This window comes from Festucalex cinctus, chromosome 6, assembly GCF_051991245.1.
Source record: "Festucalex cinctus isolate MCC-2025b chromosome 6, RoL_Fcin_1.0, whole genome shotgun sequence".
Classification (NCBI taxonomy): Eukaryota; Metazoa; Chordata; class Actinopteri; order Syngnathiformes; family Syngnathidae; genus Festucalex; species Festucalex cinctus.
The window spans coordinates 28,649,035-28,670,574 of record NC_135416.1 but is presented as its reverse complement, the minus strand read 5'-3'; the positions used below and the strand labels follow the sequence as shown (position 1 = coordinate 28,670,574).

At 37.0% G+C, this 21,540-nt stretch overlaps 3 protein-coding genes and 1 long non-coding RNA gene across 6 annotated transcripts in view; 1 reads left to right on the top strand and 3 right to left on the bottom strand.

The window, feature by feature from the left end:
* Positions 1–14,653, bottom strand: part of tmem176 (transmembrane protein 176) — a 52,237-nt gene extending 37,584 nt beyond the window's left edge. For both annotated transcript variants that reach the window (XM_077525669.1, XM_077525668.1), the window contains exons 1-2: positions 14,511–14,653; positions 13,954–14,082 (exon numbers count right to left, since the gene is read on the bottom strand). In XM_077525669.1, the coding sequence (XP_077381795.1) occupies positions 13,954–14,079 (126 nt within the window). In that variant the 5' untranslated portion in view covers positions 14,080–14,082; positions 14,511–14,653. The remainder of the gene's footprint in view (positions 1–13,953; positions 14,083–14,510) is intronic.
* LOC144021390 (uncharacterized) lies at positions 8,393–13,604 on the bottom strand. Its single transcript, XM_077525636.1, has 5 exons — positions 9,195–13,604; positions 9,008–9,054; positions 8,861–8,911; positions 8,759–8,792; positions 8,393–8,683 (listed from the first exon to the last, which is right to left on the bottom strand). The coding sequence occupies exons 1-5, from the start codon at positions 9,319–9,321 to the stop codon at positions 8,487–8,489; spliced, it is 456 nt and encodes a 151-aa protein (XP_077381762.1). The 5' UTR covers positions 9,322–13,604; the 3' UTR covers positions 8,393–8,486.
* LOC144021412 (uncharacterized) overlaps positions 14,374–21,540 on the top strand; it is a 299,125-nt gene continuing 291,958 nt past the window's right edge. For both annotated transcript variants that reach the window (XM_077525672.1, XM_077525670.1), the window contains exon 1: positions 14,374–14,747. The gene's annotated coding sequence lies outside the window, so the exon portion shown is untranslated. The remainder of the gene's footprint in view (positions 14,748–21,540) is intronic.
* On the bottom strand, positions 18,555–20,595 carry LOC144021416 (uncharacterized). The gene is made up of 3 exons (XR_013284136.1): positions 20,253–20,595; positions 19,582–19,812; positions 18,555–19,309 (listed from the first exon to the last, which is right to left on the bottom strand). It is a non-coding gene; the product is annotated as an uncharacterized LOC144021416 (long non-coding RNA).

The following is a 21,540-nucleotide window of genomic DNA, read 5'->3' as shown; positions in this document are numbered from 1 at the left end:
ACCGCTAAATGGGCTGAACATTGGTTTTGGAATACTAGGTCTGTTTGCAAAAATGATGTCATCACTAAACTGCTAACCTTGCTCTCGCACGATGAATTCTCACGGTATTTGTGAGTTCACAAACTCTGGAGAACACATCTTGTACCGACCCCATTGATTTCCACCGTATCAATCACAGAGCGACATTGTGTTTGGGGCGGGACATGCAACTGTGACGAATCCAGGAAGCCAACGCTGACACCGACATACATTTTCATTTCATTTCATTTATTTCATTTGTTCATTTATTTCAGGCAATATCAATTTTACTAGACAATTTTTTCTAAACGTAGCCTGAAAAGGAGTGGGAGGAAGAAAAACTTATTAAGTCCCACACCCAATGTCATTAATATCAAAAACAAATTTAGCTACGTTCCTACAAACTTACACTCATCAACAGCGGTTGTCATAATGCTGAAAAACTGTGTGTTTACAAACAATGTGTTAATTAACTAACATGACATCAACAGCTCATACCAGCAATGGTAATAAAAAATAACAATACCAGCTTGGGTAACAGACAAACTAGAAACAAAAAAAAGTCCACAAATGGCACAAATCAATAATTCTGAGACACAAGTATACCAGCAGTGGTGATAGATAGTAGGGGTGGGCCAAAAAAAAATCAATTCATAAAAGAATCGAGATTCTCATTTATTAATCGAATCGATATTTAATATCCAAAAATCGATTTTATTTAAATTAGAAATGAAAAAGAAGGGGGAAAGGCAGTTGTAGCCCACATGCTGTTTTTGTGGAAAAGGGCACTTACAATACAAAATTAATAAATGTTGAAACAAAAAAAAAAAAAACAAAAAAAAAAAAAGACACTTTAATGTCTCTATTTGTCATTTTGTCTTGCAAGGCAGACTGGAAGTAGATCATGACAATGTTGCGCATATCTGTAAATTGAAGGAGAAATCATTTGTCAATCAAATCATTTTGAATCAAAAATCATTTGAATCGAGAATCAAAAATCGATTCTGAATCGAATCATAGACCCAAAAATCGTAATCGAATCGAATCGTGAGACAGTCAAAGATGCCCTAATAGATAGTATGTAAAATAAAAAGGCAGAAAGTATACTTAGGGTTAGTTCAAGTATACTAAGCTGTTCCAAAGTTTGACCCCACGCACAGACACACAAAAACTTTTATGAACAGTTCTAAATTTAGGTAATATAAAATCTCCATATCCTCTCAAGTTGTGATAGACATTCTCGTTTTTTTTTTTAATACAATCAAACCTCGGTTTTTGAACATAATCCGTTCCAGAAGGCTGTTCCAAAAGTGAATTGTTCGAAATCCGAAACATTTTTTTCCCATTATTTAATGTAAATAATTTTAATCCGTTCCAACTCTTAAAAAAAAAACTTTTTCCAATTTTTTTTTTTTTTTTTTTTTTTTTTTTTTACTATAAACTGCACTGTATACTGTTTACCATAAATAGAAAAGGTTAGATATAGACACTGTTTTAATTTAATAGAAGATATCCTATCTAAAATGATGGGGGAAAAAAACCCAAAATGCACTTACAGTATTTCTTCAATCTTTATACATATGTTCATTGTTTGCAGCTTTTGGTTTAAGTTATTTGTGTCTGTATGGGTGCGTGTGAGTGAGAGTGTGTGGTTTCCTAAAGAAAGACAGAAAATAGGCCAATAAGTCAATGTATAAACGTAAGTTAAGGCACTCAAATTAATAAACAAAGAAAATTAAATGAGCGCAGTTAAGCTAGCGACATTTAGAACATCACTTCCGCGCTCTGATTGTGAAACTAAATGGTGACACTTCCGGTTTCGGGCTTAGCAGCGGAACATCAACTTAAGCCTAATTTATGCCTCCACGTTTGCTGTCGCGTTGATGACCGGCGTAGATCACATGATCTACACGAGCCATTAATTTTAAGTGTAGCTCGTGGCCGGCTGCGGTGCACACGTCGCCAATGCTTGCATGCCGTAGATGGTGGGGCGTAGCTCGCTCGTGATTGGTCCGTTCGATGGCGTACTCTGCTTCTTTTTTTTTTCTTTTTTTTCTCTCTCCCCGCCCCCCGCCCAGATAGTTTCCTTGAAGGCAACTGGCGGCGCAAATCGACTTCCTGCTCGGAGACCACGGCTGTGCATGTGGATATGTGCCTGGGACGAGAGGCGGAAAACAACAACTTTAAAAAAATAAATAAATAAATAAATAAATAAATAAATACTGTGTTCGCTAAGCTCATGGCTGTTGTGTTTTGGCGAGTTTACGGCCGACACCGGTGCAAATTGGCAATAATTAATTGCCACGGTGATGAACTTACTCTCCCCCCGGCTTTGTTTCGTGTTTCTGAATTAAATTGAACTTCCTGAATTTGTCATAAATGCAGAGGAATCTCCACTCTGTGGCGTCCCAGCCATAGCGATAGCGGGTGTGAAACTCCAGCAGACACAGATGTGTATTGCACACAAGTTGGAAGACAAACGCACGAGCGGAGCTCCGCCATGACGTCTCCGCGTGAGCCTCAAGCAAAGGAAAAACTGAGGCCTTAGGTTGTGTCACGCGAACTCGCTTTCCAATGAACAAACTACCAATTATGCAAATTAGGATTCGTTTCAGTTACGCAGTTAACAAAGTTGAACATATCAGACTTAAGGAATAGACAGCTTTGTAGCCTTTTCTACACTCGGCTTATTCTTCCGAATGAGTCGCGTTTAGGTACTCTCGGCTTTTTTCAGTTTGGTCGAGAGCCGATTTTTTGGACAACTTCTGAGACATAAAATTCTCGAATTCTCTGGTCGAAAACCGATTTGGTCAAGAACAGAAGCGTTCGAAAACCGAGGTTTGACTGTATATGTTGCAAATTCTTAACTAGTAATTCATAAAATGCTTTATATAAAATTATTAAAGTATTATACTTTATAAAGTCATATAATTTTAACAACTTTGACTGGATAAACAGACCATGAGTGTGATAAAAACAAAACAAAAAAACAACAACAACAAAAAAAAAAAAACAACATCAACTTTGTGAATAATTCGCATTGTCCGTTTCTGTAAGATAACTAGTGGATTAATTGTACATTGATAAGTGTTCCCCCACATTTCGACATTTGCATTTTCATCCAAGCAACGTTTCACTTTATTAATAATTGAGACATTTGGAGATTTTTGTTTTTATATGTCTGACGTGGGACTTCCATGTCAACTTCTTATCAATTATCACTCCTAAAACCATTATCTCGTTTTCATTTTAAATCTGAACACCATCAATAACTATGTGCAAATCATAATTATTCTTAACATTACCAAACGTCAGAACTTTTGTTTTGTGTAATTTTAGAGATTATTTATTTATGTCCATCCACTTTTTAATGGATACCAACTCATTATAAGTAGGGATGGGCGAGTACCGATACCAGGTATCGGTATCGGGCCGATACCAGCCTTTTTTCAAGTACTCGAGTACTCGTGACGCAGACGAGTACAAGCGACCGATGGCAGAGGGGGAAGACGTTAAGTGAGTCCTCCTTGCCTGTAACTGGCGCTAGCTTGCAGCAGTTTTTCACCAAAACTTCACTGGTTTGGAAATACTTCAAAATTGTGAATCTTAAACTAGAAGAGCATTTTTGTGTTTTATTTTGAGCGTTAAGACTATTGAAGAGTGACTGTGCTGTTTTTTTTTTGTCAAAATTAAAGGAAATATATTTGTTTAAAAATATCTTTTAGTGATTTTTTTTTTAATTGTCAAAAAGTACTACTGGTATCGGCAGTTGGTCTCGGTATCGGTGAGTACTGACGGTCTGAGTATCGGTATCGGCATCGGTCTGAAAAAAAAGTGGTATCGAACATCCCTAATTATAAGTATTACTACTATAAAATATGTTTGTATCATCTGCAAATAATATTAGCTTTAGTGATTGTGATATATTAAAAATGTCATTTATGTATACATTGAAAAGCTTTGGCCCCAACACGGAGCCCTGAGGAACACCACAAGGAATGTCAAGTTCTTCTGATATATACTGGCCCATTTTTACATATTGTACACTTCCTGTTAAGTAACTTTTTATCCTGTCTCCAGCAATAACACGTATGCCATATTGTCCCAGTTTATTAATAAGGATTGTATGAATGATTGTATCAAATGCTTTTTTAAAATCAACAAAGATACCAACGGCATATTTTTTCATACAAACCTAACATGGACGAACGGGCTCTACATTTAATTCTGTTCTTGCAGAATTACTCACCGTTTCCTTGTTGAATGTTAACAGTTAGCGAGAGGCGCTTCATGCATTTCTAGCTGGTAAGATGTCTGTACTTCCCCCCTCCCCCCATTCCACAATTACAACGACAACATTTTCATCCGTGGCCGTGATTGATTAAAACAAACGCGTACAATGCCGCATTGTTCAATCAGCTCGAACTATTGTACGGATTGTCCCGCCTTTCCCGAGCAAATTACCATGGAGCGGTACCGGATGGATATTGCAGAGAACTCCTTTGAGTGAAGCGCAATATCAAACTGGCTTTTGCCAGGTTACTAAACCTCACCATTCCTCAAAAACTCAGAAAAGATTCAAGTTTTTTTTTGGTAATGGCTAACATTGGCTCGCCCACTAATTGGGTGGATACTGCATTATTGACACCCGCCTGACAACTACGGTTGGGTATTGGTTGGGTTTTATCCGACACCGGTACCTACTCTGTACTTTTAAAACGGTTTCAGATGTCCGGTGATTAAACGGCTCTCAATCGGTACCTAAAAATTACAAAACTGCACATTCTTTGTAAAAAATAATAACCTTTTATTTACAGGGTTAAATTGAGCATAATATTATAAATGAAGGTGAAAAGAGTCACTGTGGTAACTTCAAAGCCAGAAATAAAAATATTACTATCAAAATAGATTAGATAATATACACCTAAATCTTCAGGTTACTATGAAGTAGCCTATTCTGATTAACAGCAGAGATGGGAAAAGTGCTAACATTCTGTACTTGAGTAAAAGTACAATTACTTGCATAAAAAATGACTTTGGTAAAAGTAAAAGTACTCATTCAAATAATTACTCAAGTAAAAGTAAAGTACAGGCTCTAAAATGAACTTCACGAGCAAAAGTAAAAAGTATTTTTACTGGATGTTTCCTCCTCATGTCATAATTTGAAGACAAATTTAAAAGATCATCACTTAACAAACTCTTAAAACTAAAACTCAAACTAAATCGCCTCATGAAGCCCTTGCAACATTTTTTTTTACTCCTCTAGATGGTGCCTTTGGTTAAAAGATGCAATAGAAATTAATTAAGTTTCCACAACTTGCCTTAAATACATGTATAAATTATATGCTTAATGATGTCTACAGGAGGAACCTTTTTTTTTAATATTTTTTTTTATTAAAGAATTATAAGTAATTCAACAAAAGATGCCTCTGCCAAATCTAATATTTGGGTTTAAGGAACGAAGCAATATAAGAAAAAGGGGGTCTTCAAAGCAGCACATATCAGCCACTTGCTCATTTTTTAATTATTAGGGCCCGAGCAGCGACTGCTGCGAGGTCCCTATTGTTTTTCGTTCGAATTATTAGGGCCCGAGCAGCGATCGCTGCGAGGTCCCTCTTGCTTTTTTGTAAGAATTATTATTCTTCCGCTTCTTCTTCTTCTTTATTCTCCGCAAACAATCGCATTTATGGGAACCTAAACATTTACGAAAACTCACCAAACTTTGCACACTCTTCAGGATTGGCGGAAAATTTTATATTATGGCGTTGTCATAACAACGCGACTCTATAGCGCCCCCTAGCGTAGAAAAATAAAAACCAATCCCGGCCCGTTTGACCTAGAGCTACGAAAATTGGCAGGCACGTGTAGCACCCAGAGACGCACAAAAAAAGTCAGTGAAAGCCATTTCCTAAAATGTACACGAAGTGAGCTATGAATTTTTGAATGTCCAATTTTGGCCCATTCACTGTGGTCATGCTTTTTCCCCCTTTGAAAACATTTTTCGTCCAATTGACTTCAAACTTGGCATGTATCATCTCAAGACCTGAGACAACAACTGGGCAAAATATCTTGACTATTCAAAATACTATATGACGGGGGCGGGGCATCAAAAATTTGCTTTAAATTTCATTTGTCCAGAAAGACAAAATGCTTAAAATAACTCCCATGTACAAGCTCCAAAAAATCTCAAACTTCTCATGCAACTTAATAGTCACGGCATGAAAACTTCTATATAATAAAATTCAGTTATACATATAGCGCCACCTAGTGGTGACAATAAATGTCATACTTTACGTTTTTAGCTACTGTGCCGAGCTCGTTGAAGGGATCCAGTTGAAAATTGGTCAGAAACGCTTTAACATGTTGATCATGACCCACACTATGGAGTTAAATTAGGGTCAAAAGTTTTGAACTTGAAAAAATAAAACTTGAAACTGAAAATTGTTGTGTTGATCTTGAATTTCACAAAATATAAAAAGGTATTCAAAATAAAAATAAGCATGTGAAAAGTTTTTTCGGGTCAAAATTAATTTTGATTCACTTTGGTCCTGCCTTTGAATAAATTATTTATTTTCATTTTTTGCTTCCATATATATTTTGACATTTGAGGTCTTATTTTTTTCAGTTGCATGTTTTTTTCTTTTCAGATTCAGATCTTATTTTTTTGGGTTTCAACACATTTTTTCAGTTTCAAAACTTTTTTTCCCACTTTCAAATCGTTTTTCACTTTCAGATCTTTTTTTTTTTTTTTTAAGTTTCAAGTCTCTTTTTTTCAGTTTCAGACTTTTGACCCGAATGCTACGTGGGGGCGTGGTGTCAACTGAGCGGGGCGTGGAATCATGAGTGACAGCTGCACAAAAGCGCTTTGGAAACACCCCCCAGTGACAGTGCCTTCAGGGAACGTAGGAATTAAAAGAACTCTTAACTCAACATATATACACCATATTCGTATGTTTGGCAGCATGTGAATTGATATCAGTGACAAAATTCCACTTCAAAGTCTGTTTTAGACAGTACTGAGCACCAATTACGGTCTAGCAGCAATAGGTTGTGCCAGGTTTGCCGTACAACAGCGACGTTTAAGCGTCTAATATGTCCGATGTCGATGTCGACATTGTGAACGCATCGTATTCTCCCGCTGGCGTCCGGCCGGTTGCCGTCAGGAGAACCGAATGCACGGGTGAGAAATGCTAAATAAGTGTTGCAAAATCATAACAAACAGTAAGGGGCTGTTTTTGTGACAACATATTTTTTGTCATGACGCATTATAAATTGGGGACTTTGTCAAAGCTGAGCTAACGTTAGCATGAAGTATCGGCCACAAGCAAGCACTGCGTAAACAACTGAGGTAAATAGCCACCTTTTCTTTTTACGCGGTCAAGTCCGCCGCACTTCATTTTTTTCTGTTCGCCCTTTTGTAGGATTTATGTTAGTGTGCTCAAAGAGACGCTTTCACGGAGAACGATATCCGCTGGTACGGAGAACGACGTCCGCTTTTCAAAATAAAGGATCAGTTTTCAAAAATAAAATTCAATTCAAACGCAGTTTAAAAGACGTTTGTTCTTCTTCTTATTATTATTATTATTATTATTATTATTATTAACAGTTTAAAATATGTTTCACAATAACACAGTACCAATTCACATTTCACTGGGAATGCACTCTTCTGGGGTGATATTGAGCAATAACATTGATATGTACAATATTAAGTTAATTTAAAATGAAGGAAAGGTGAAATGAAGAAAAAAAAAAAAAGAGGTGTGTGTCACTGAGCAGACATTTCACTATGAGCCAGTACTAATTTGGGGCCAATAGGTCACATAACCTAGAAGCTATTAAGCAAAATGCTCATATTTATAGAAAGTATAGAAAGGTGTGCATCATATATCAGACATGCCACTATGATGCAGCATTGTTTTTAAAGAAAAAAAAAAAAAGAAAAAAAGAAGAAGGATATGCTTAACTCTTTGACTGCCAGCCATTTTCGGAAAAGGTAACCGCATACTGCCAGCTGATTTACAGAATTTTACCGATCTTTCAAGCTCCACAGAAAATGTTGTGTTAGGACTATGGAAACGCGGATACTACCAAATGAAAGATTGAAGTCTCATCTTTCATCTAAAAAAAAAAGGTTTGTTTCTACCTTATTCGGATCCTCAGTAATCAACAATAGAAAACAGCTTCGTTTCACCCAAATCCTCTATTTTCTTCCAAAATACGGAGAAATCAAGCTTTTTGTGTTATTTCATGCACTCTAGTGAATTTGGCACTTTTTTTTTTTGCATGAGTGATTCTACAAACACCTAAACTTCTATAAAACACTACCCCAACAATAAAAAATGTTTTTTGATTGCAAAATAACAGTTTATTTACATGCAACAGTAGCAATCAGAACAAACAATTTGGAAAACTCTTTGCAAACTATTTACACGTGCGCAACAGTTTTTGTCAGTCTGCTTTTGCATGGACTAATTTGCGTTGAGGTTGGTATGATGAACGATGTGCTGGAGAAGTTCATCCGTGATGAAGAGCTCCAGGATGTCAGCTGGCAGGTGGGAATTCAGCTCTGCTGCAGCATCCCTTGGTCCTGGTTTTGCAGCAAAGGGGAAGATGGTTGGCTGCCAGCCGAATTCATCAACTTCAAGCCAGCCAGAATCTTTGGGATCTGCAAATATACATTTCAATATCATATCATTTTAGAGCAGTGTGATGCAATGTGTGTGTGTGTGCATATGTTTACCTTTTTTTCTTGGGTGTATTGGTTGATCCACATTCTGTAAATTATAGAAGACGTTTACCATCAAATATTTTATTAGTGCTGCGGAGAATCTTTTCTTTTTACCTTTGTTCTGCTCACTGTGAGAAGGGTCACTTTGGGCCCTATGAGGGGGAGCTGAAAGAAACATATACAATTACAATACTATCGAAAGACTTTCCTTTTATTGTTGCGGTGTATTGAAAACGTTTTTTTGTTTTGTTTTGTTTTTACCTTTCTTTGTCGCAGAACCAGCGGTCGGACGTTGCTGTGAGCACGATCTATAAAATATACATTCACGTTTGTATAGGTAATAGATGTTTTAGTGTATATCAGCACATTTACACACGCTGCTAGCAGATCGCCCGAGAAAGTTAGGAAAGTAATCTTACGAGCAATCTCTTAGCATGTTAGCGCTTACCTTCACGTTCTTTGGAAGACTGTCCAAGACTGTCTTGCATCGGACCCATAGCAGTCGTCATCGTCTGATGAAACGTCATCTGTGCAGACGTGCTCGGTTGTGCACCACTTTTCTCCGGTGTTAGCATCGCTAGCTGGTGGGGCCTTAGGACGTTATTAGCATCGCTAGCCGGTGGGGCCTTAGGACGTGGTCGAAACGGCCGCGTCACCGCTTCAACTATGACTTAACCCCGTCATCACTGTGCTCTTGAGCACTGGTCGATGCTTTTGAGCTTTGAAAATAAGGATCAAGCGTGAGCTGCTTGCCATCTGTAGCCTTTTTGACTCCCTTAGCCAAGTTAGCCATTCTCTCCCCCTCAACACTCTAGCTCAGCCTCTCTTCTTCTACTGTTGTCTCCTACCCGATCTTGTCCAAAAGACTCATCACAGCCATCTAGTGGCCAGGAATACTCATATAGTAACCCGATCGGCTTGATACTTGGAGCACAGCTGCCCAAGGCTTTCCTCCACCCGTTTCCATAAAAAAACATAGTAGACGTCAATTAACGTCTATGGCGGCCAATCCTAGGATTATACTGAACGTTTTTAAACGTTTATGGCGGTCAAAGAGTTAATAACTCCACGGTACATGCTCCAAAAAAATCCCACACTTGACATGTATGTTTAGAGTCAAGGCTTGAAGGTATCTCTATGACTACATTCCATTAAATATACAGCGCCACCTAGCCCTTGAGGCATAAAAAAAAAATACCCCACTTAACGGTATTTTTACAAAAATTGTAAACTCATTGTAAGTGTGATAACTAAGTCATTTATGAATATTCTTTTAGTTTCCACCACTCAAAATGTTCACTGGCATCAGACCTATCCAAACATGCATACTTTTTTATTTAGTTTGATTTAATTTTGATAGCCTCTATGGACAATAAAAGCAACATTGTGCAATGAGTACGAGCGATGATGGATATATATACTTTTACAAAAAATACCAATCAGGGCAACTTCTTGCCGAAAAATAAAAAAGGACGCTGATTTTTGCAGATCTTAACGTTCACCAAAACCCATTGAGCTTGACACATTCATCACACCTGGCAAAGAATATCCACATGTAAAGGTTTATCATGCCATTTTCAAAGAAATTCTGCTTCCAATGTGACAGTACCCCAACGTGCCACTCCCCCAACGTGCAAGTACCCCAATGTGGCACGGGCTGCGAGGGCACTTTATAGCTGCTCGCAGCTCTAGTTATTATTAGTGTTGTTCCGATGCAGATACTGGTATTGGCAGAGGCCCCGATACTGCGTTAAAACTGTGGTATCGTATTGGTGACTACTAACAAGTAACATGCCAATACCATTAATTCCAATGCTCATATAGGACTTTGGATGCAGCATCTTGTGTCTTGCTCGTGCATGACATTCACTGATATGTGACGTTCACTGCAAGCCGATCTAAGATATCTTATTGGCCCTTGAATGCTCTGAACCAATGGCAGGACAGCTTTTTCATGTTGCGAAAAAAAAAACCCTTAAGTATTGGTATGGTATCGCTGATCACGCCTGTTTTTGGATGTTAATCCAAAACCAAGTAAGACACTTGGAGACAGTTATGACCTAATATGCAAACAAATGGTGAGGCTAATCCAGCCACTAGGCTGCCCTTTGGGTATTCTATGGAGAAAAGACAAATGGCTGGGCTGTGGGACTTCTTGTTTAATAGCGTTCATTTTCACAACGCGTTAAACTGATTTATACAAACAAAAAAGTTTTTAGGTGAAATTTCAGGATGAGCCTAAAATGCATTCAAACCTTTACAGATTAACTTAATGTGACGTTCTCTAAGCTTTTGAATGCACATGTCCAACTGTTAGATGTTTTTAGTAATTTTTGCACAAAAGTTGCTGTTGTCTAACAAGGAGCTTAATGGTAAATTGACAAACAACAATGCTCCACATCAGGTTTGGCCAAGTTCGGTCCTCAAGAGCCACTATCCAGCCTGTTTTCGCTCCACAAACAGAAATGATTCATGATCAGGATCGTTATTAGCTCTTTGACTGCCAGGCGTTATAAAAACAAAACAAAAAAATCCACAGTGCCAGCCGCTTTTGAGCATTTTAACTCATCTTTCAAGGCAAAAAGAATATTGTTTGCCTTTATTACATATACAATGTGGCTACTCAATGAAAGATCGCATTCCATTCATTGGAATTTTACTAATCATCATGAAACGTCTTTGGCAGTCAAAGAGTTAGGGACGTTTCTCAATACGCATTCTTGTCCGTACTTACGTCCTCGTGATGTCTTGATATGTCATCAGTCATGTCCCAAGTACTGTTCCAATTGCAAGTACGCAAAAAGCAATAGTATTGAATGGACGGAATACCCGGATGTTGTTCTTACTGCGAGCTTCCTGCTTGTGACGCATTGGCGTAACTGTACCACGTGACTAGATGTTATATAATTACGAGTACTATTTTAAAATATCCTTTGAAATTAAATTATACATGCATTATACATACATTTACGGTAATATTGGGGTAGGTTACTGGAAAGATACCGGTGAGAGTTCCAGGTTTTGTTCTGATTCTTCTGAAATTGTGATGATGCATCTTATATTCAAGTGTGCATATATATATATATATAGCTTCATATGTGCCTAGCTCCACTTTTGTAAATAGGAATAACTTTTGCTATTTTCATTTTTAATGGAAAAATACCAGTTTTGAATGACAAATTGCATATATATGTGAAAGGTCCCACAACATATTCTATAATACTTTTTATGAGTGTCATATCAATATTAAAAAAAGTCAGTGGACTTTTTATTTTGTAATCTTTTTACAACATTTAACACTTCTATGTCATCAACGGCATTAAGGAACATAGTGGATGAATTATTTACAATGTACTTATCTATTTCATGTTTGTCTCTTGGCTCTGGGATTTTGTTTGCCAACTTACTGCCCACTTTAACTAAATATTCATTAAAGTTATTAGCTATCTGAAATTTTATCAATTACAATATTTTTATCTTTTATAAAGTATTCTGGATAATTTAATTTCTTTGAACTATTTTTAATTACATGATTGAGTATTTTCCATATTTCTTGTGTATTACTTTTATTCTGCTCTAATAATACATGGTAATATTCTTTCTTACTTGTTCGTATAATGTTTAATAGTTTATTTTTTATAGGTCTTGTACTTTATTTCAGCTTCTATAGTTCTCAATTTAATAAATCTTTTGTATAAAGTATTTTTCTTTTTACATGCATTCTCTATCCCCTTCGTCATACATGCCTTATTTGGACCTTTATACTTCCTTGTAATTCTAATTAATGGACAGTGTTTGTTGTATAAAGAAATAATGGTTGACTGAAATTCACTATATGCGGTATTGCGATCGTTATTTGAATAAACCTCAGACCAGTTATGTTTCTCTAAATCCAACTTAAAGGCAGCCATGGAGCCTGGTGTTCTTACTCTTGTTTCGAATGTGTAAGCAGTCGGCTTCATTTTTTTATAAAAAAAATCATGAAAAATTGCAAAGACCGGGAGATGATCACTTATATCATTAATAAGAAGTCCACTTTCTATTTTAAGGTCAATTTTATTTGTAAATATATTATCTATTAGTGTAGCTGTATCAGTTGTTATTCTACTAGGTTTTGTAATAACAGGAAATAAACTATTACTATACATCATATTTATAAAATCAGTTGTTTTCTGATGACCATTCTGATTTAACAAATCAATGTTAAAATCACCACACATTATTCTCATTTTTTTATCATATGTGTGACTCAGGATGTCTGTTAATTTATCATTGAATGTTTCAAGACATGACCCAGGTGTCCTATATATACAACTTATAATTACATTTGGTACATTTTTTATGTGTACTTCAATAGTTACACATTCCATTATGTTATCAATAGTAGTCGTCAACTTTTCAATTTTTCTACATTTTAAAACTTTATCAACATATATTGCCACTCCCCCTCCCCTTTTGTTTACTCTATTCATTGTAAACAGTTCATATCCATCCATTTCTAAGTCACTTAATTTCTCATTATCAAGCCATGTCTCTGATATTGCTATTACTTGAAATTTTTTTATTTTACTCAAGCATTCTTTAATTTCTGTAACATTTTTGCGTAGACTTCTGATATTAAAATGTATAATTGAAAATGCATGATAGTCCATATCTATGTTTACATTGAATTGCTCATTCGTATAGTAATCACAAACAAGATCGTAATTGTTACTATAGAAGAAGTTGTCAGGGTCAATGCTATTTTCTGGATCAAATGTCTTATGTTCACTGTAATCAAATGTGTTAAAATTAGTTCCTATTGTGTATGGTTTTGTCATGTTGGTATTTGTCAATTTCCTTAATCAGATATACTACATATTCTCTTAATTTATTCAATTTGTACATTTTCAATGTGATCTTCATTTATATATATATATATGTATATATATATATATACATACACACACACACACATACATATATATATATATATATATATATATATATATATATATATATATATATATATATATATATATATATATATATATATATATATATATATACATACACACACACACACACACACACACACACACACACACACACACACACACACACACACATATATATAATTAACAATTATAAATATTTTTTTTTACATCATAACAGGTGCATTGGTGCAATAAAAATATTGAGATTCATTGCCTGTAGTCATAACTCACCCCAATACATTTAGGCTGTCCTCGCTGTTTAGCATCATGCAAATATTTTTTTCTGTCAGTCAGTTTAACCGTATTCGCATCTTCAAGCACCTGCACTGACAGATCCCTTGAGACAGCAACAGCCATCACCTGCAAAAGGGCAGCACATATCCAAACGTCAATAGAAATATTGTCCTTTTTTTTCGTGGAAATGTATCAAATATAAATTGTATGTCAGTATACGAACAAAGTTACAAAATATCAAGCATTACTGAAAATCCTAAAGCTGACCAAAACAGCTTATGTATAAGTTGCGTATTCGGGTTGCACCTTTATTTGTATTACATAATAATGCAGTCTGGGGGAGGGGTATTGGAGGTTGTGGTTTGTACATTGCGCAATCTACGAGTGCACGTTGTGTTCCAAGTTCAAAATGTTTCACATTGCGCAGTTGACAAGCTATCTATACATTTCTCAGTTAAGTAAGATAGTACGTCCTACATTTACTCTCGTAAAAGTAAACAAAATACAAATAATAAATAAAACCAATAAAAAATAGAAAGTAGAACCCCCCCTACCGCGACCACTCCTGAATTTCTGCCACGTTTCTCATCGAGGCAGACGAGCCAGCTCTGGGGCGCAAGCAGGAAAACAGCTACAGTGTGTGATGTTGATTCCGCGAAACTCCGCCTCCACTACATTTCATCAACTTGGACTGCACTGATTTCACTGCTGTGTTGGAGCACAACGATAATTTTACAAAGCGACACATTTTTTGTGCTGTTCTCCTCTGCACTCGTTTTTTGTTGGAAGAGGTAAGTTTTAGTTTTGTGCGTGTGTTTTTGTTACTTGTCAGATTGTAGGGGCTTACATGTTTTCATAAAAGATTTAGGATATTGGGATGCTCGTACAAGTAACTTAGTTATTATGCACCCACGCGAGTTTACACAAATAATGTCTTGTGTAGCATGTAAGAAACACTGGTGGATGAGGAAAACGGTCCGTGTCTCTTGTGACAGTTGGCTATAGGAGGATCCTTTGTTGACATTTTTAGCGCATGCGCGGATGACTGTGTGGCAGAAAACATGGCGGACTGTATAGAAACACCATATAGGTCGCTTGCACATCGTAATGCATCATGGGAGTTTTTCCTTCGGGCGCCATATTGGGTGTCCGCCGGTTCACAAGGTACACTCGTATGGAGAGAAATTTGTGTCTTTATTTTCAATCAAACAAAAAAGGAATTTGCAATCAAAAAAAAATTTCAATCAAACAAAAAGGGGATTTGCAACCTCAAATAAATTTTAATCAAACAAAAAAGGGTTTTCATATAAAATAAAAATTTGCAAACAAAAAAAAACATTTCAAACATGGATTTGTATTTTAATTAAATCTTTTGCAAGTATTTTTTTCGTTTTGTTTGCGAATCTGTTTTTTGGTTGCGAATCTGTTTTTTGGTTGCGAATCTGTTTTTTGATTGAAACCTGTTTTTTGGTTGCGAATCTTTTTCTGTGTTGTGTGGGCGGGGTCCTCCGTTCAACCGATGATAGAAGCCTTGTCATTGGTCAGCTTGGAAGCCGCTGCGACAACTTTCATTGGTCAGATAGGAATGGGGGTGTGACAATGTTCGTCTGACTATTTCCTGGTTCATTTTGTCCAGTCGCCGCCAGCATCGAGGTAAATATGATTTTGGTTAGTCTAGTCATGAATCGTGATGTTTTGTTGGTACGAGAAACGGCCCAAATAAACGGCCTGCTGAGATAGCTGTTATTATGCTTATTCATGATTATTTTATTACATTACATCATTACATTAATAAAATGCTAATTATTAATCACTTATGAGAAGTTCTGGTCATTGAAATAAGTAGCCTCTGCTACATTTATTATGTGTTGGGTGTTTGAAATACAGAGGAAGTGACAGATTACGTAATATAAATACATTTAGTTCCTGTGATTGTTTCATTGTAGTTTTCCTGTTTCAATAATGTTCAAAACATGTGTCAAACATAACTTTGTCAGAATTTTTTTTTTTTTACATGTTTGGTACTTAATTCAAGCACACTTTTCTTTACTATTTAGATGCAGAAGATGAAGTTGGTGGTTGGTCACCTCTTTTCATGAGGTGATGCTGTGGATAACTGAGCAGGGCCACAAGCACCTGCTTATGTCAGACAGAGAGCAATTTAAAATATCAATAAACTTTGACCACAATTGTGAGGTACAAATGCCAGGTCACACATTATGTTACCCCCTGCACAAACACCATTACATTTCCAACTGCTCATATGAGTGATTACCATTCCTTTAAATCACATCTACTGACTGCTATCACCTTTGATGCCAGATTTGACACAGTGTAATTGAAAGGGCAAAAAAAAAAAAAAATCACATCCATTTCATTTTTTTTGAGTAATTACAGGCTGTTCCTACCAAAAATGTTTGTTTTAAGTTTAACAGTTCATTTTCTGAGCTTTCTTGATTTCTTGTTGGCAGGCCAATCATTTCTTGAGAAAAATGTCTGTATAAAATTATAAAATGCTGAATAATTGACTGGTTGTTAGTTCATATGCATGCTTTTTTTATGAAATAAAAGTCAAACTGTTTTACACAGGAATTTATTTTCATTTTTTACATAAATTTAAATGACCCTTTGGGCCGCGAAACACTAGCACTAGAAGCAACATTGAGAGTCTGCAAATAAATGACGCGACCAAAACTCAAGGACTCCTTGTTTGGATTGATTTGCCGTAAAGCAACAAGTCTTTCCTCAGGTAAACGACAGTGGATGTCAGGTATAACGATCCCGTGTTCACCGTGATGGTCCAAGGGTAGTGTCTCTTCAGCTTGCTGGATCTGTAATATCAAATACATTAATGAAAGCTACAGTAACTCCAAGAACTTTTACTCATATAAAGTTTTTTCCTCTGGTTATGTACGCTTTTACCAGTAATAAAACTGCCCTGGCCTGCTCCTCTTACAGTAAACATGCATCTCGCTATGTCTACATTTTCTACCCCTTGGTCTGCTCGCACTCTAAAAGAAAAAATCTAGTCAGTGTAATTGCAAAAGTACACCTACAACTCAGATTCCCCTTCTGTTTCAATCTGACTCATACAGTAAACAACCAGGACCAATAAATAAGAAGAATTAAAGAATTATCACGAATTTAATCTCTACTTCAAACATCCAAGATTTAGGGGAAGCAGCTAGTGTAAATAAATTCGATTCCCAGATTCCTATCTGACCAATGAAAGTTGTCGCAGCGGCTTCCAAGCTGACCAATGACAAGGCTTCTATCATCGGTTGAACGGAGGACCCCGCCCACACAACACAGAAAAAGATTCGCAACCAAAAAACAGGTTTCAATCAAAAAACAGATCCGCAACCAAAAAACAGATTCGCAAACAAAACGAATAAAATGCTTGCAAAAGATTTTATTAAAATTCAAATCCATGTTTGAAATGGTTTTTTTTGTTTGCAAATTTTTATTTTATATGAAAACCCTTTTTTGTTTGATTAAAATGTATTTGAGGTTGCAAATCCCCTTTTTGTTTGATTGAAATTTTTTTTTGATTGCAAATCCCCTTTTTGTTTGATTGAAATTTTTTTTTGATTGCAAATTCCTTTTTTGTTTGATTGAAAATAAAGACACAAATTTCTCTCCATACACTCGCGAGTTACACGGTAGAGCTTATCAACCTGATGTAATTTTCGCAGTATTTTAACGATTTACCGGAAGATCAAAAACAACGATACAGGCAGAAGGTGTCTCTGTGTGGCGGGATTGATCCTAATTACGTCCTGACCAAGGGTGATTTTTTTTTTGACGGAGAAAGCTTGCTGGCCAAATGTGACATCTCTGGACATCTTTCCCTACCTCGTGTTGACAACATGCTCCATAACACGCCAACAAATCCCTGGAGGCTTACAATTATTTTGTAAGCGGGTGGATACAGAGTGTAAACTTTAACATCGCATCAGAAGAAACGGTTGCTGTTGCACGTAAGTAAACCACATGGTGTTGGTAATTCTGCACACAAAAATGTTGATTTGTTCTCAGGCTTCCTGTTATCATTGTGTTTACATGCACAGCTGGGTTTACCTGATGTGGTTTTTCTAATAATTTTATAACAGGCAAATATGGCAGAGCGTATAAGAATAAAAAGTAACTGCACAGCCTCCCCGTGGCTTAATTAAATTTAATGCTACCCTTTCACTAGTGACATGTTACTTAATCAACTTATTCTAAATGGTTAAGGTTAACCACTCTCAGAGGACGTATTTTTAGTTTCAGTTTCCAGTACAATAAAACGTGTTCATGGTAACTACTGAGCATACTGACAGCTTTTCTTATGATCTCACGGTTAAGGAGGCTGTCACAACACCCAATTTCTGTCTGGTGCCAGATGGCAACAATTCCCATCACTTGTCAGGACAACACCAATATTATTACCAGGTATGTATGGCTTTACTTTTTGTAGTTTCTTATTTAATTATATGTTTCATATTTCCATTACAATGTTTGTAATATTTTCAGATTCAGGCACAGATGAGTTTAACTGGACGGACTTCTGCGACTTTGTGGTGTAGACAAATTGTGATTGAGCGAGTCCACCCAGATCGCTCGTTTTGGCCAGTTGGAAAAGCCAGAGTTTTTTTTCTCCCAAAATCCCCTCCTTACCTGAACTGCTCGGGAGAGCATTTACTAGATCAGCAGTGGACTTCCAGTGTTCCTGCTCAGCCGCTGTCACCTACCACTTGCTCATGTACTTCAAAGATGCGGAATAAAGTAGTTTTTTGTGCTGCAGCAGATTGTAAAATCAAATGATATCACTTGAAGTGTGCCAATCTAGACTGCCAAAAGGACAGTGGTTTTGTGACAAGTGTGAAACAAGGATTATTGGGAAAACTGTAACACAGTACTGGTACTTGTCTTACATTAAACAAATTTAAAAGAGAGCAACTTTTTCCTCTGTACATAGCATAATGAAAGTCATTGCGTACCCCATCAACATTACATCATACCGTCATCTCAGGATGGTAGGCACCTGTGCTAAAATAAACTACATTAATTAACAGTTCAATTTTATCCCTGAAATTACTACATCTAATCATTATTCACTTCATTTTTTGTGCTTTTAGAAATAATAGAGATTTATGCCATTACTTTAAGAGGGACCATATTGCACATTGAGTCAAATCCTGTCATTTGTATTATGTATAGCTTTGTAAACAAACCCAACAATAGAATTTGTATAATCGCTGCCTTTATTAGCGCCAAACAAACAGTCGCATGTTGTCCTCCTCCAATGCTTTGATGCTCGCCTTCGTTTCCATCATGTCATTGGCAATCAAGTCGGTGTGGCATGAGATCCCTAAAGAAAAAAATAAAGAAAAAAATCACAAAAAAATACGGTACCAGTAATAGGTTTAATATAGTAAAGTAGTATAGTTTTTTTGTCAGTGTAAAAGAAATGTACACATTTTGTTGCATTTTTTAATGTATGAACATTGCTACAGGCAAATACTTATTTCTATAAACACTTCCAAATGTCTCTAAAATATAAGGTGCGTGTACACACACAAACAAACACATACATTCACTCATGCATACAATATATCATGTAATGAATTCTGAGTGGCATACCAGAGTCAATGATGTCAGCAGTACTTGAGGGTACAGGTTACTGGAGCCATCTGGCTGCATAACTGCAACAATCTCTGCCACTTCGAGTCGTCTTCTCTTTGCTTGTCTCTCCTGTGCACGTTCATATCTTGGCACCGACTGGGCTGAGACATAGATGTTGTAACTTGGGACCCAACTTTAATGTTGGAGCCCAGTCGGGATGATTGGACAGAAAAACGGGCGCAGGGCGACCTGTTAAAATAAACAAATATATAAACAAATAAAATATGGAAAGACTGGTTATTTTACCGCAGTAGGGTGGCCGTGAATAAGTTCTTTAGCATGATGTGTAGGCTACCGGTGGTCTGTTTTCTTGCATCACCCCCGGGGGTCTGTTTTCTTGCATCAGCCCCTTCTGTCTCTTTTTTTTCCAAGTTTACATTTTGCCACCAAAAAACATGTTATCGGCATTAAAATCCCAAGACTAATCAATCCAATTTCAGCAGTAAACACTTTGCACTGGCACTACTTGGGTGAAAATGTTCGATGTTAGCTTTCGGCTAACGTCCGCTAGCCAGCTTGTACTACCGAACTTGCTTGCTCATGAATCCAAAACATAAGCAACTTGCCCATATATGGGCGGTCGAAACGTTATTAATCCTCATGCATTAAATAAAGGTAAACAAGCTTACCGCTCACAAAGTGATCGCTGCACACACAAGCCCAAAGTAACGACTTCCCTCCGGAGTCCGCACTCCTCTGTCTCCAGGCCCTGGTTCCTAATTATTTTCGGAATTCGGAAAAAAGACCGACCATTTTCCCCCTTGGCTTTGTTCGAACAGCCAACGATGCAGCAACAATGTACCATTTTAAACGCAGACAACAAACGTGATAGATACGTGTTAGACCGAATCGCTACGTAAATGGAGGCCACCCAGCATGGCGACTACGAGAAATCCAAGGCGGAAGTGATGACAAGTGCAAGCGACCTATACGAAGAAAGTTAGCGGGCTCGTCGCTGTTATTTAAGCACGTTAACAGGCGAAGGGTGGAGGAGGTTTACGGAGATGTATTGGTGACAATTTTAAACTATTGAAAGCCCACATGAGACGTGGGATTATGACAAAATTTGGCCCGACTCACCTGTTTCCTGGTCACACATCTGCTTTGGGAACAAATTGCTCTTTAATACAAAGCCCTGTGCAAAACTGGGTAATTATTCTTCATTGAAGCGTACATCCGTGCGTGCTATCAGTCGCGCCGGGAGTGACGTTATGCAACCGACAAATTCGCCCTTCGGAGGACCCAGCCTGGTGAATTTGGACACAGGCAGACTATCCATCCGGTATTTTAGTCTGACGTCATTTTGTAGTTCAATCTTTCTTCCGGGTCCAAGCAGCACCAGCCTCCATTCACTTGCCATTTTAAACAGCGACAATGAAACCAGTGAATCTTTTTACAATTACGTCCTTTTTCGAAAACAAACAAACAAACATTTGCGAGTTAAAAGGGATCTTAATGCTTTTAACTCAAGTAGAGTTGTAAATTTAAATCTTCTCCCAGGGGGTAAGGGTAAAGTGCAAGCATACATGAAAAAGAAAATATATGATGTCGAGGTGAGTTGACAGGGACAGCTAGGTGTTGTTAGGAGTCCTGGCTCTTAACGTTATATACCACGTTCAGTGGCTTTTCATTAGCCTTGGGTGAAGACTGTCATAGATTTATTTTGTTGAAAAATTGTTTTTTTTTCCTGACGTTTGATGTGATACAATACAGATATGACAGACTTGATCCAAAGCGAACTTTCAGTCATACCTGGACCATAGCCTAATGCACCTTACTGCAATTGCATATCCATCCATCCATCCATCCATCCATCCATCCATTTTATCATAAATGCAACAGCAGTAAAGTGCATTAGGCTATTGACCAGGGCTAGCTTTCAGTGTACCATGATCTTTATGGTTGTTGCCACCACAT

Excerpts from the sequence above, each read along its gene's own strand:
- LOC144021390 (XM_077525636.1), bottom strand. The coding sequence starts at position 9,321 with ATGCTAACACCGGAGAAAAGTGGTGCACAACCGAGCACGTCTGCACAG. Across the intron at positions 9,055-9,194 it reads GTCTTCCAAAGAACGTGAAG|ATCGTGCTCACAGCAACGTC; the intron begins GTAAGCGCTAAC and ends TATATTTTATAG. Across the intron at positions 8,793-8,860 it reads TCACAGTGAGCAGAACAAAG|AATGTGGATCAACCAATACA; the intron begins GTAAAAAGAAAA and ends TATAATTTACAG.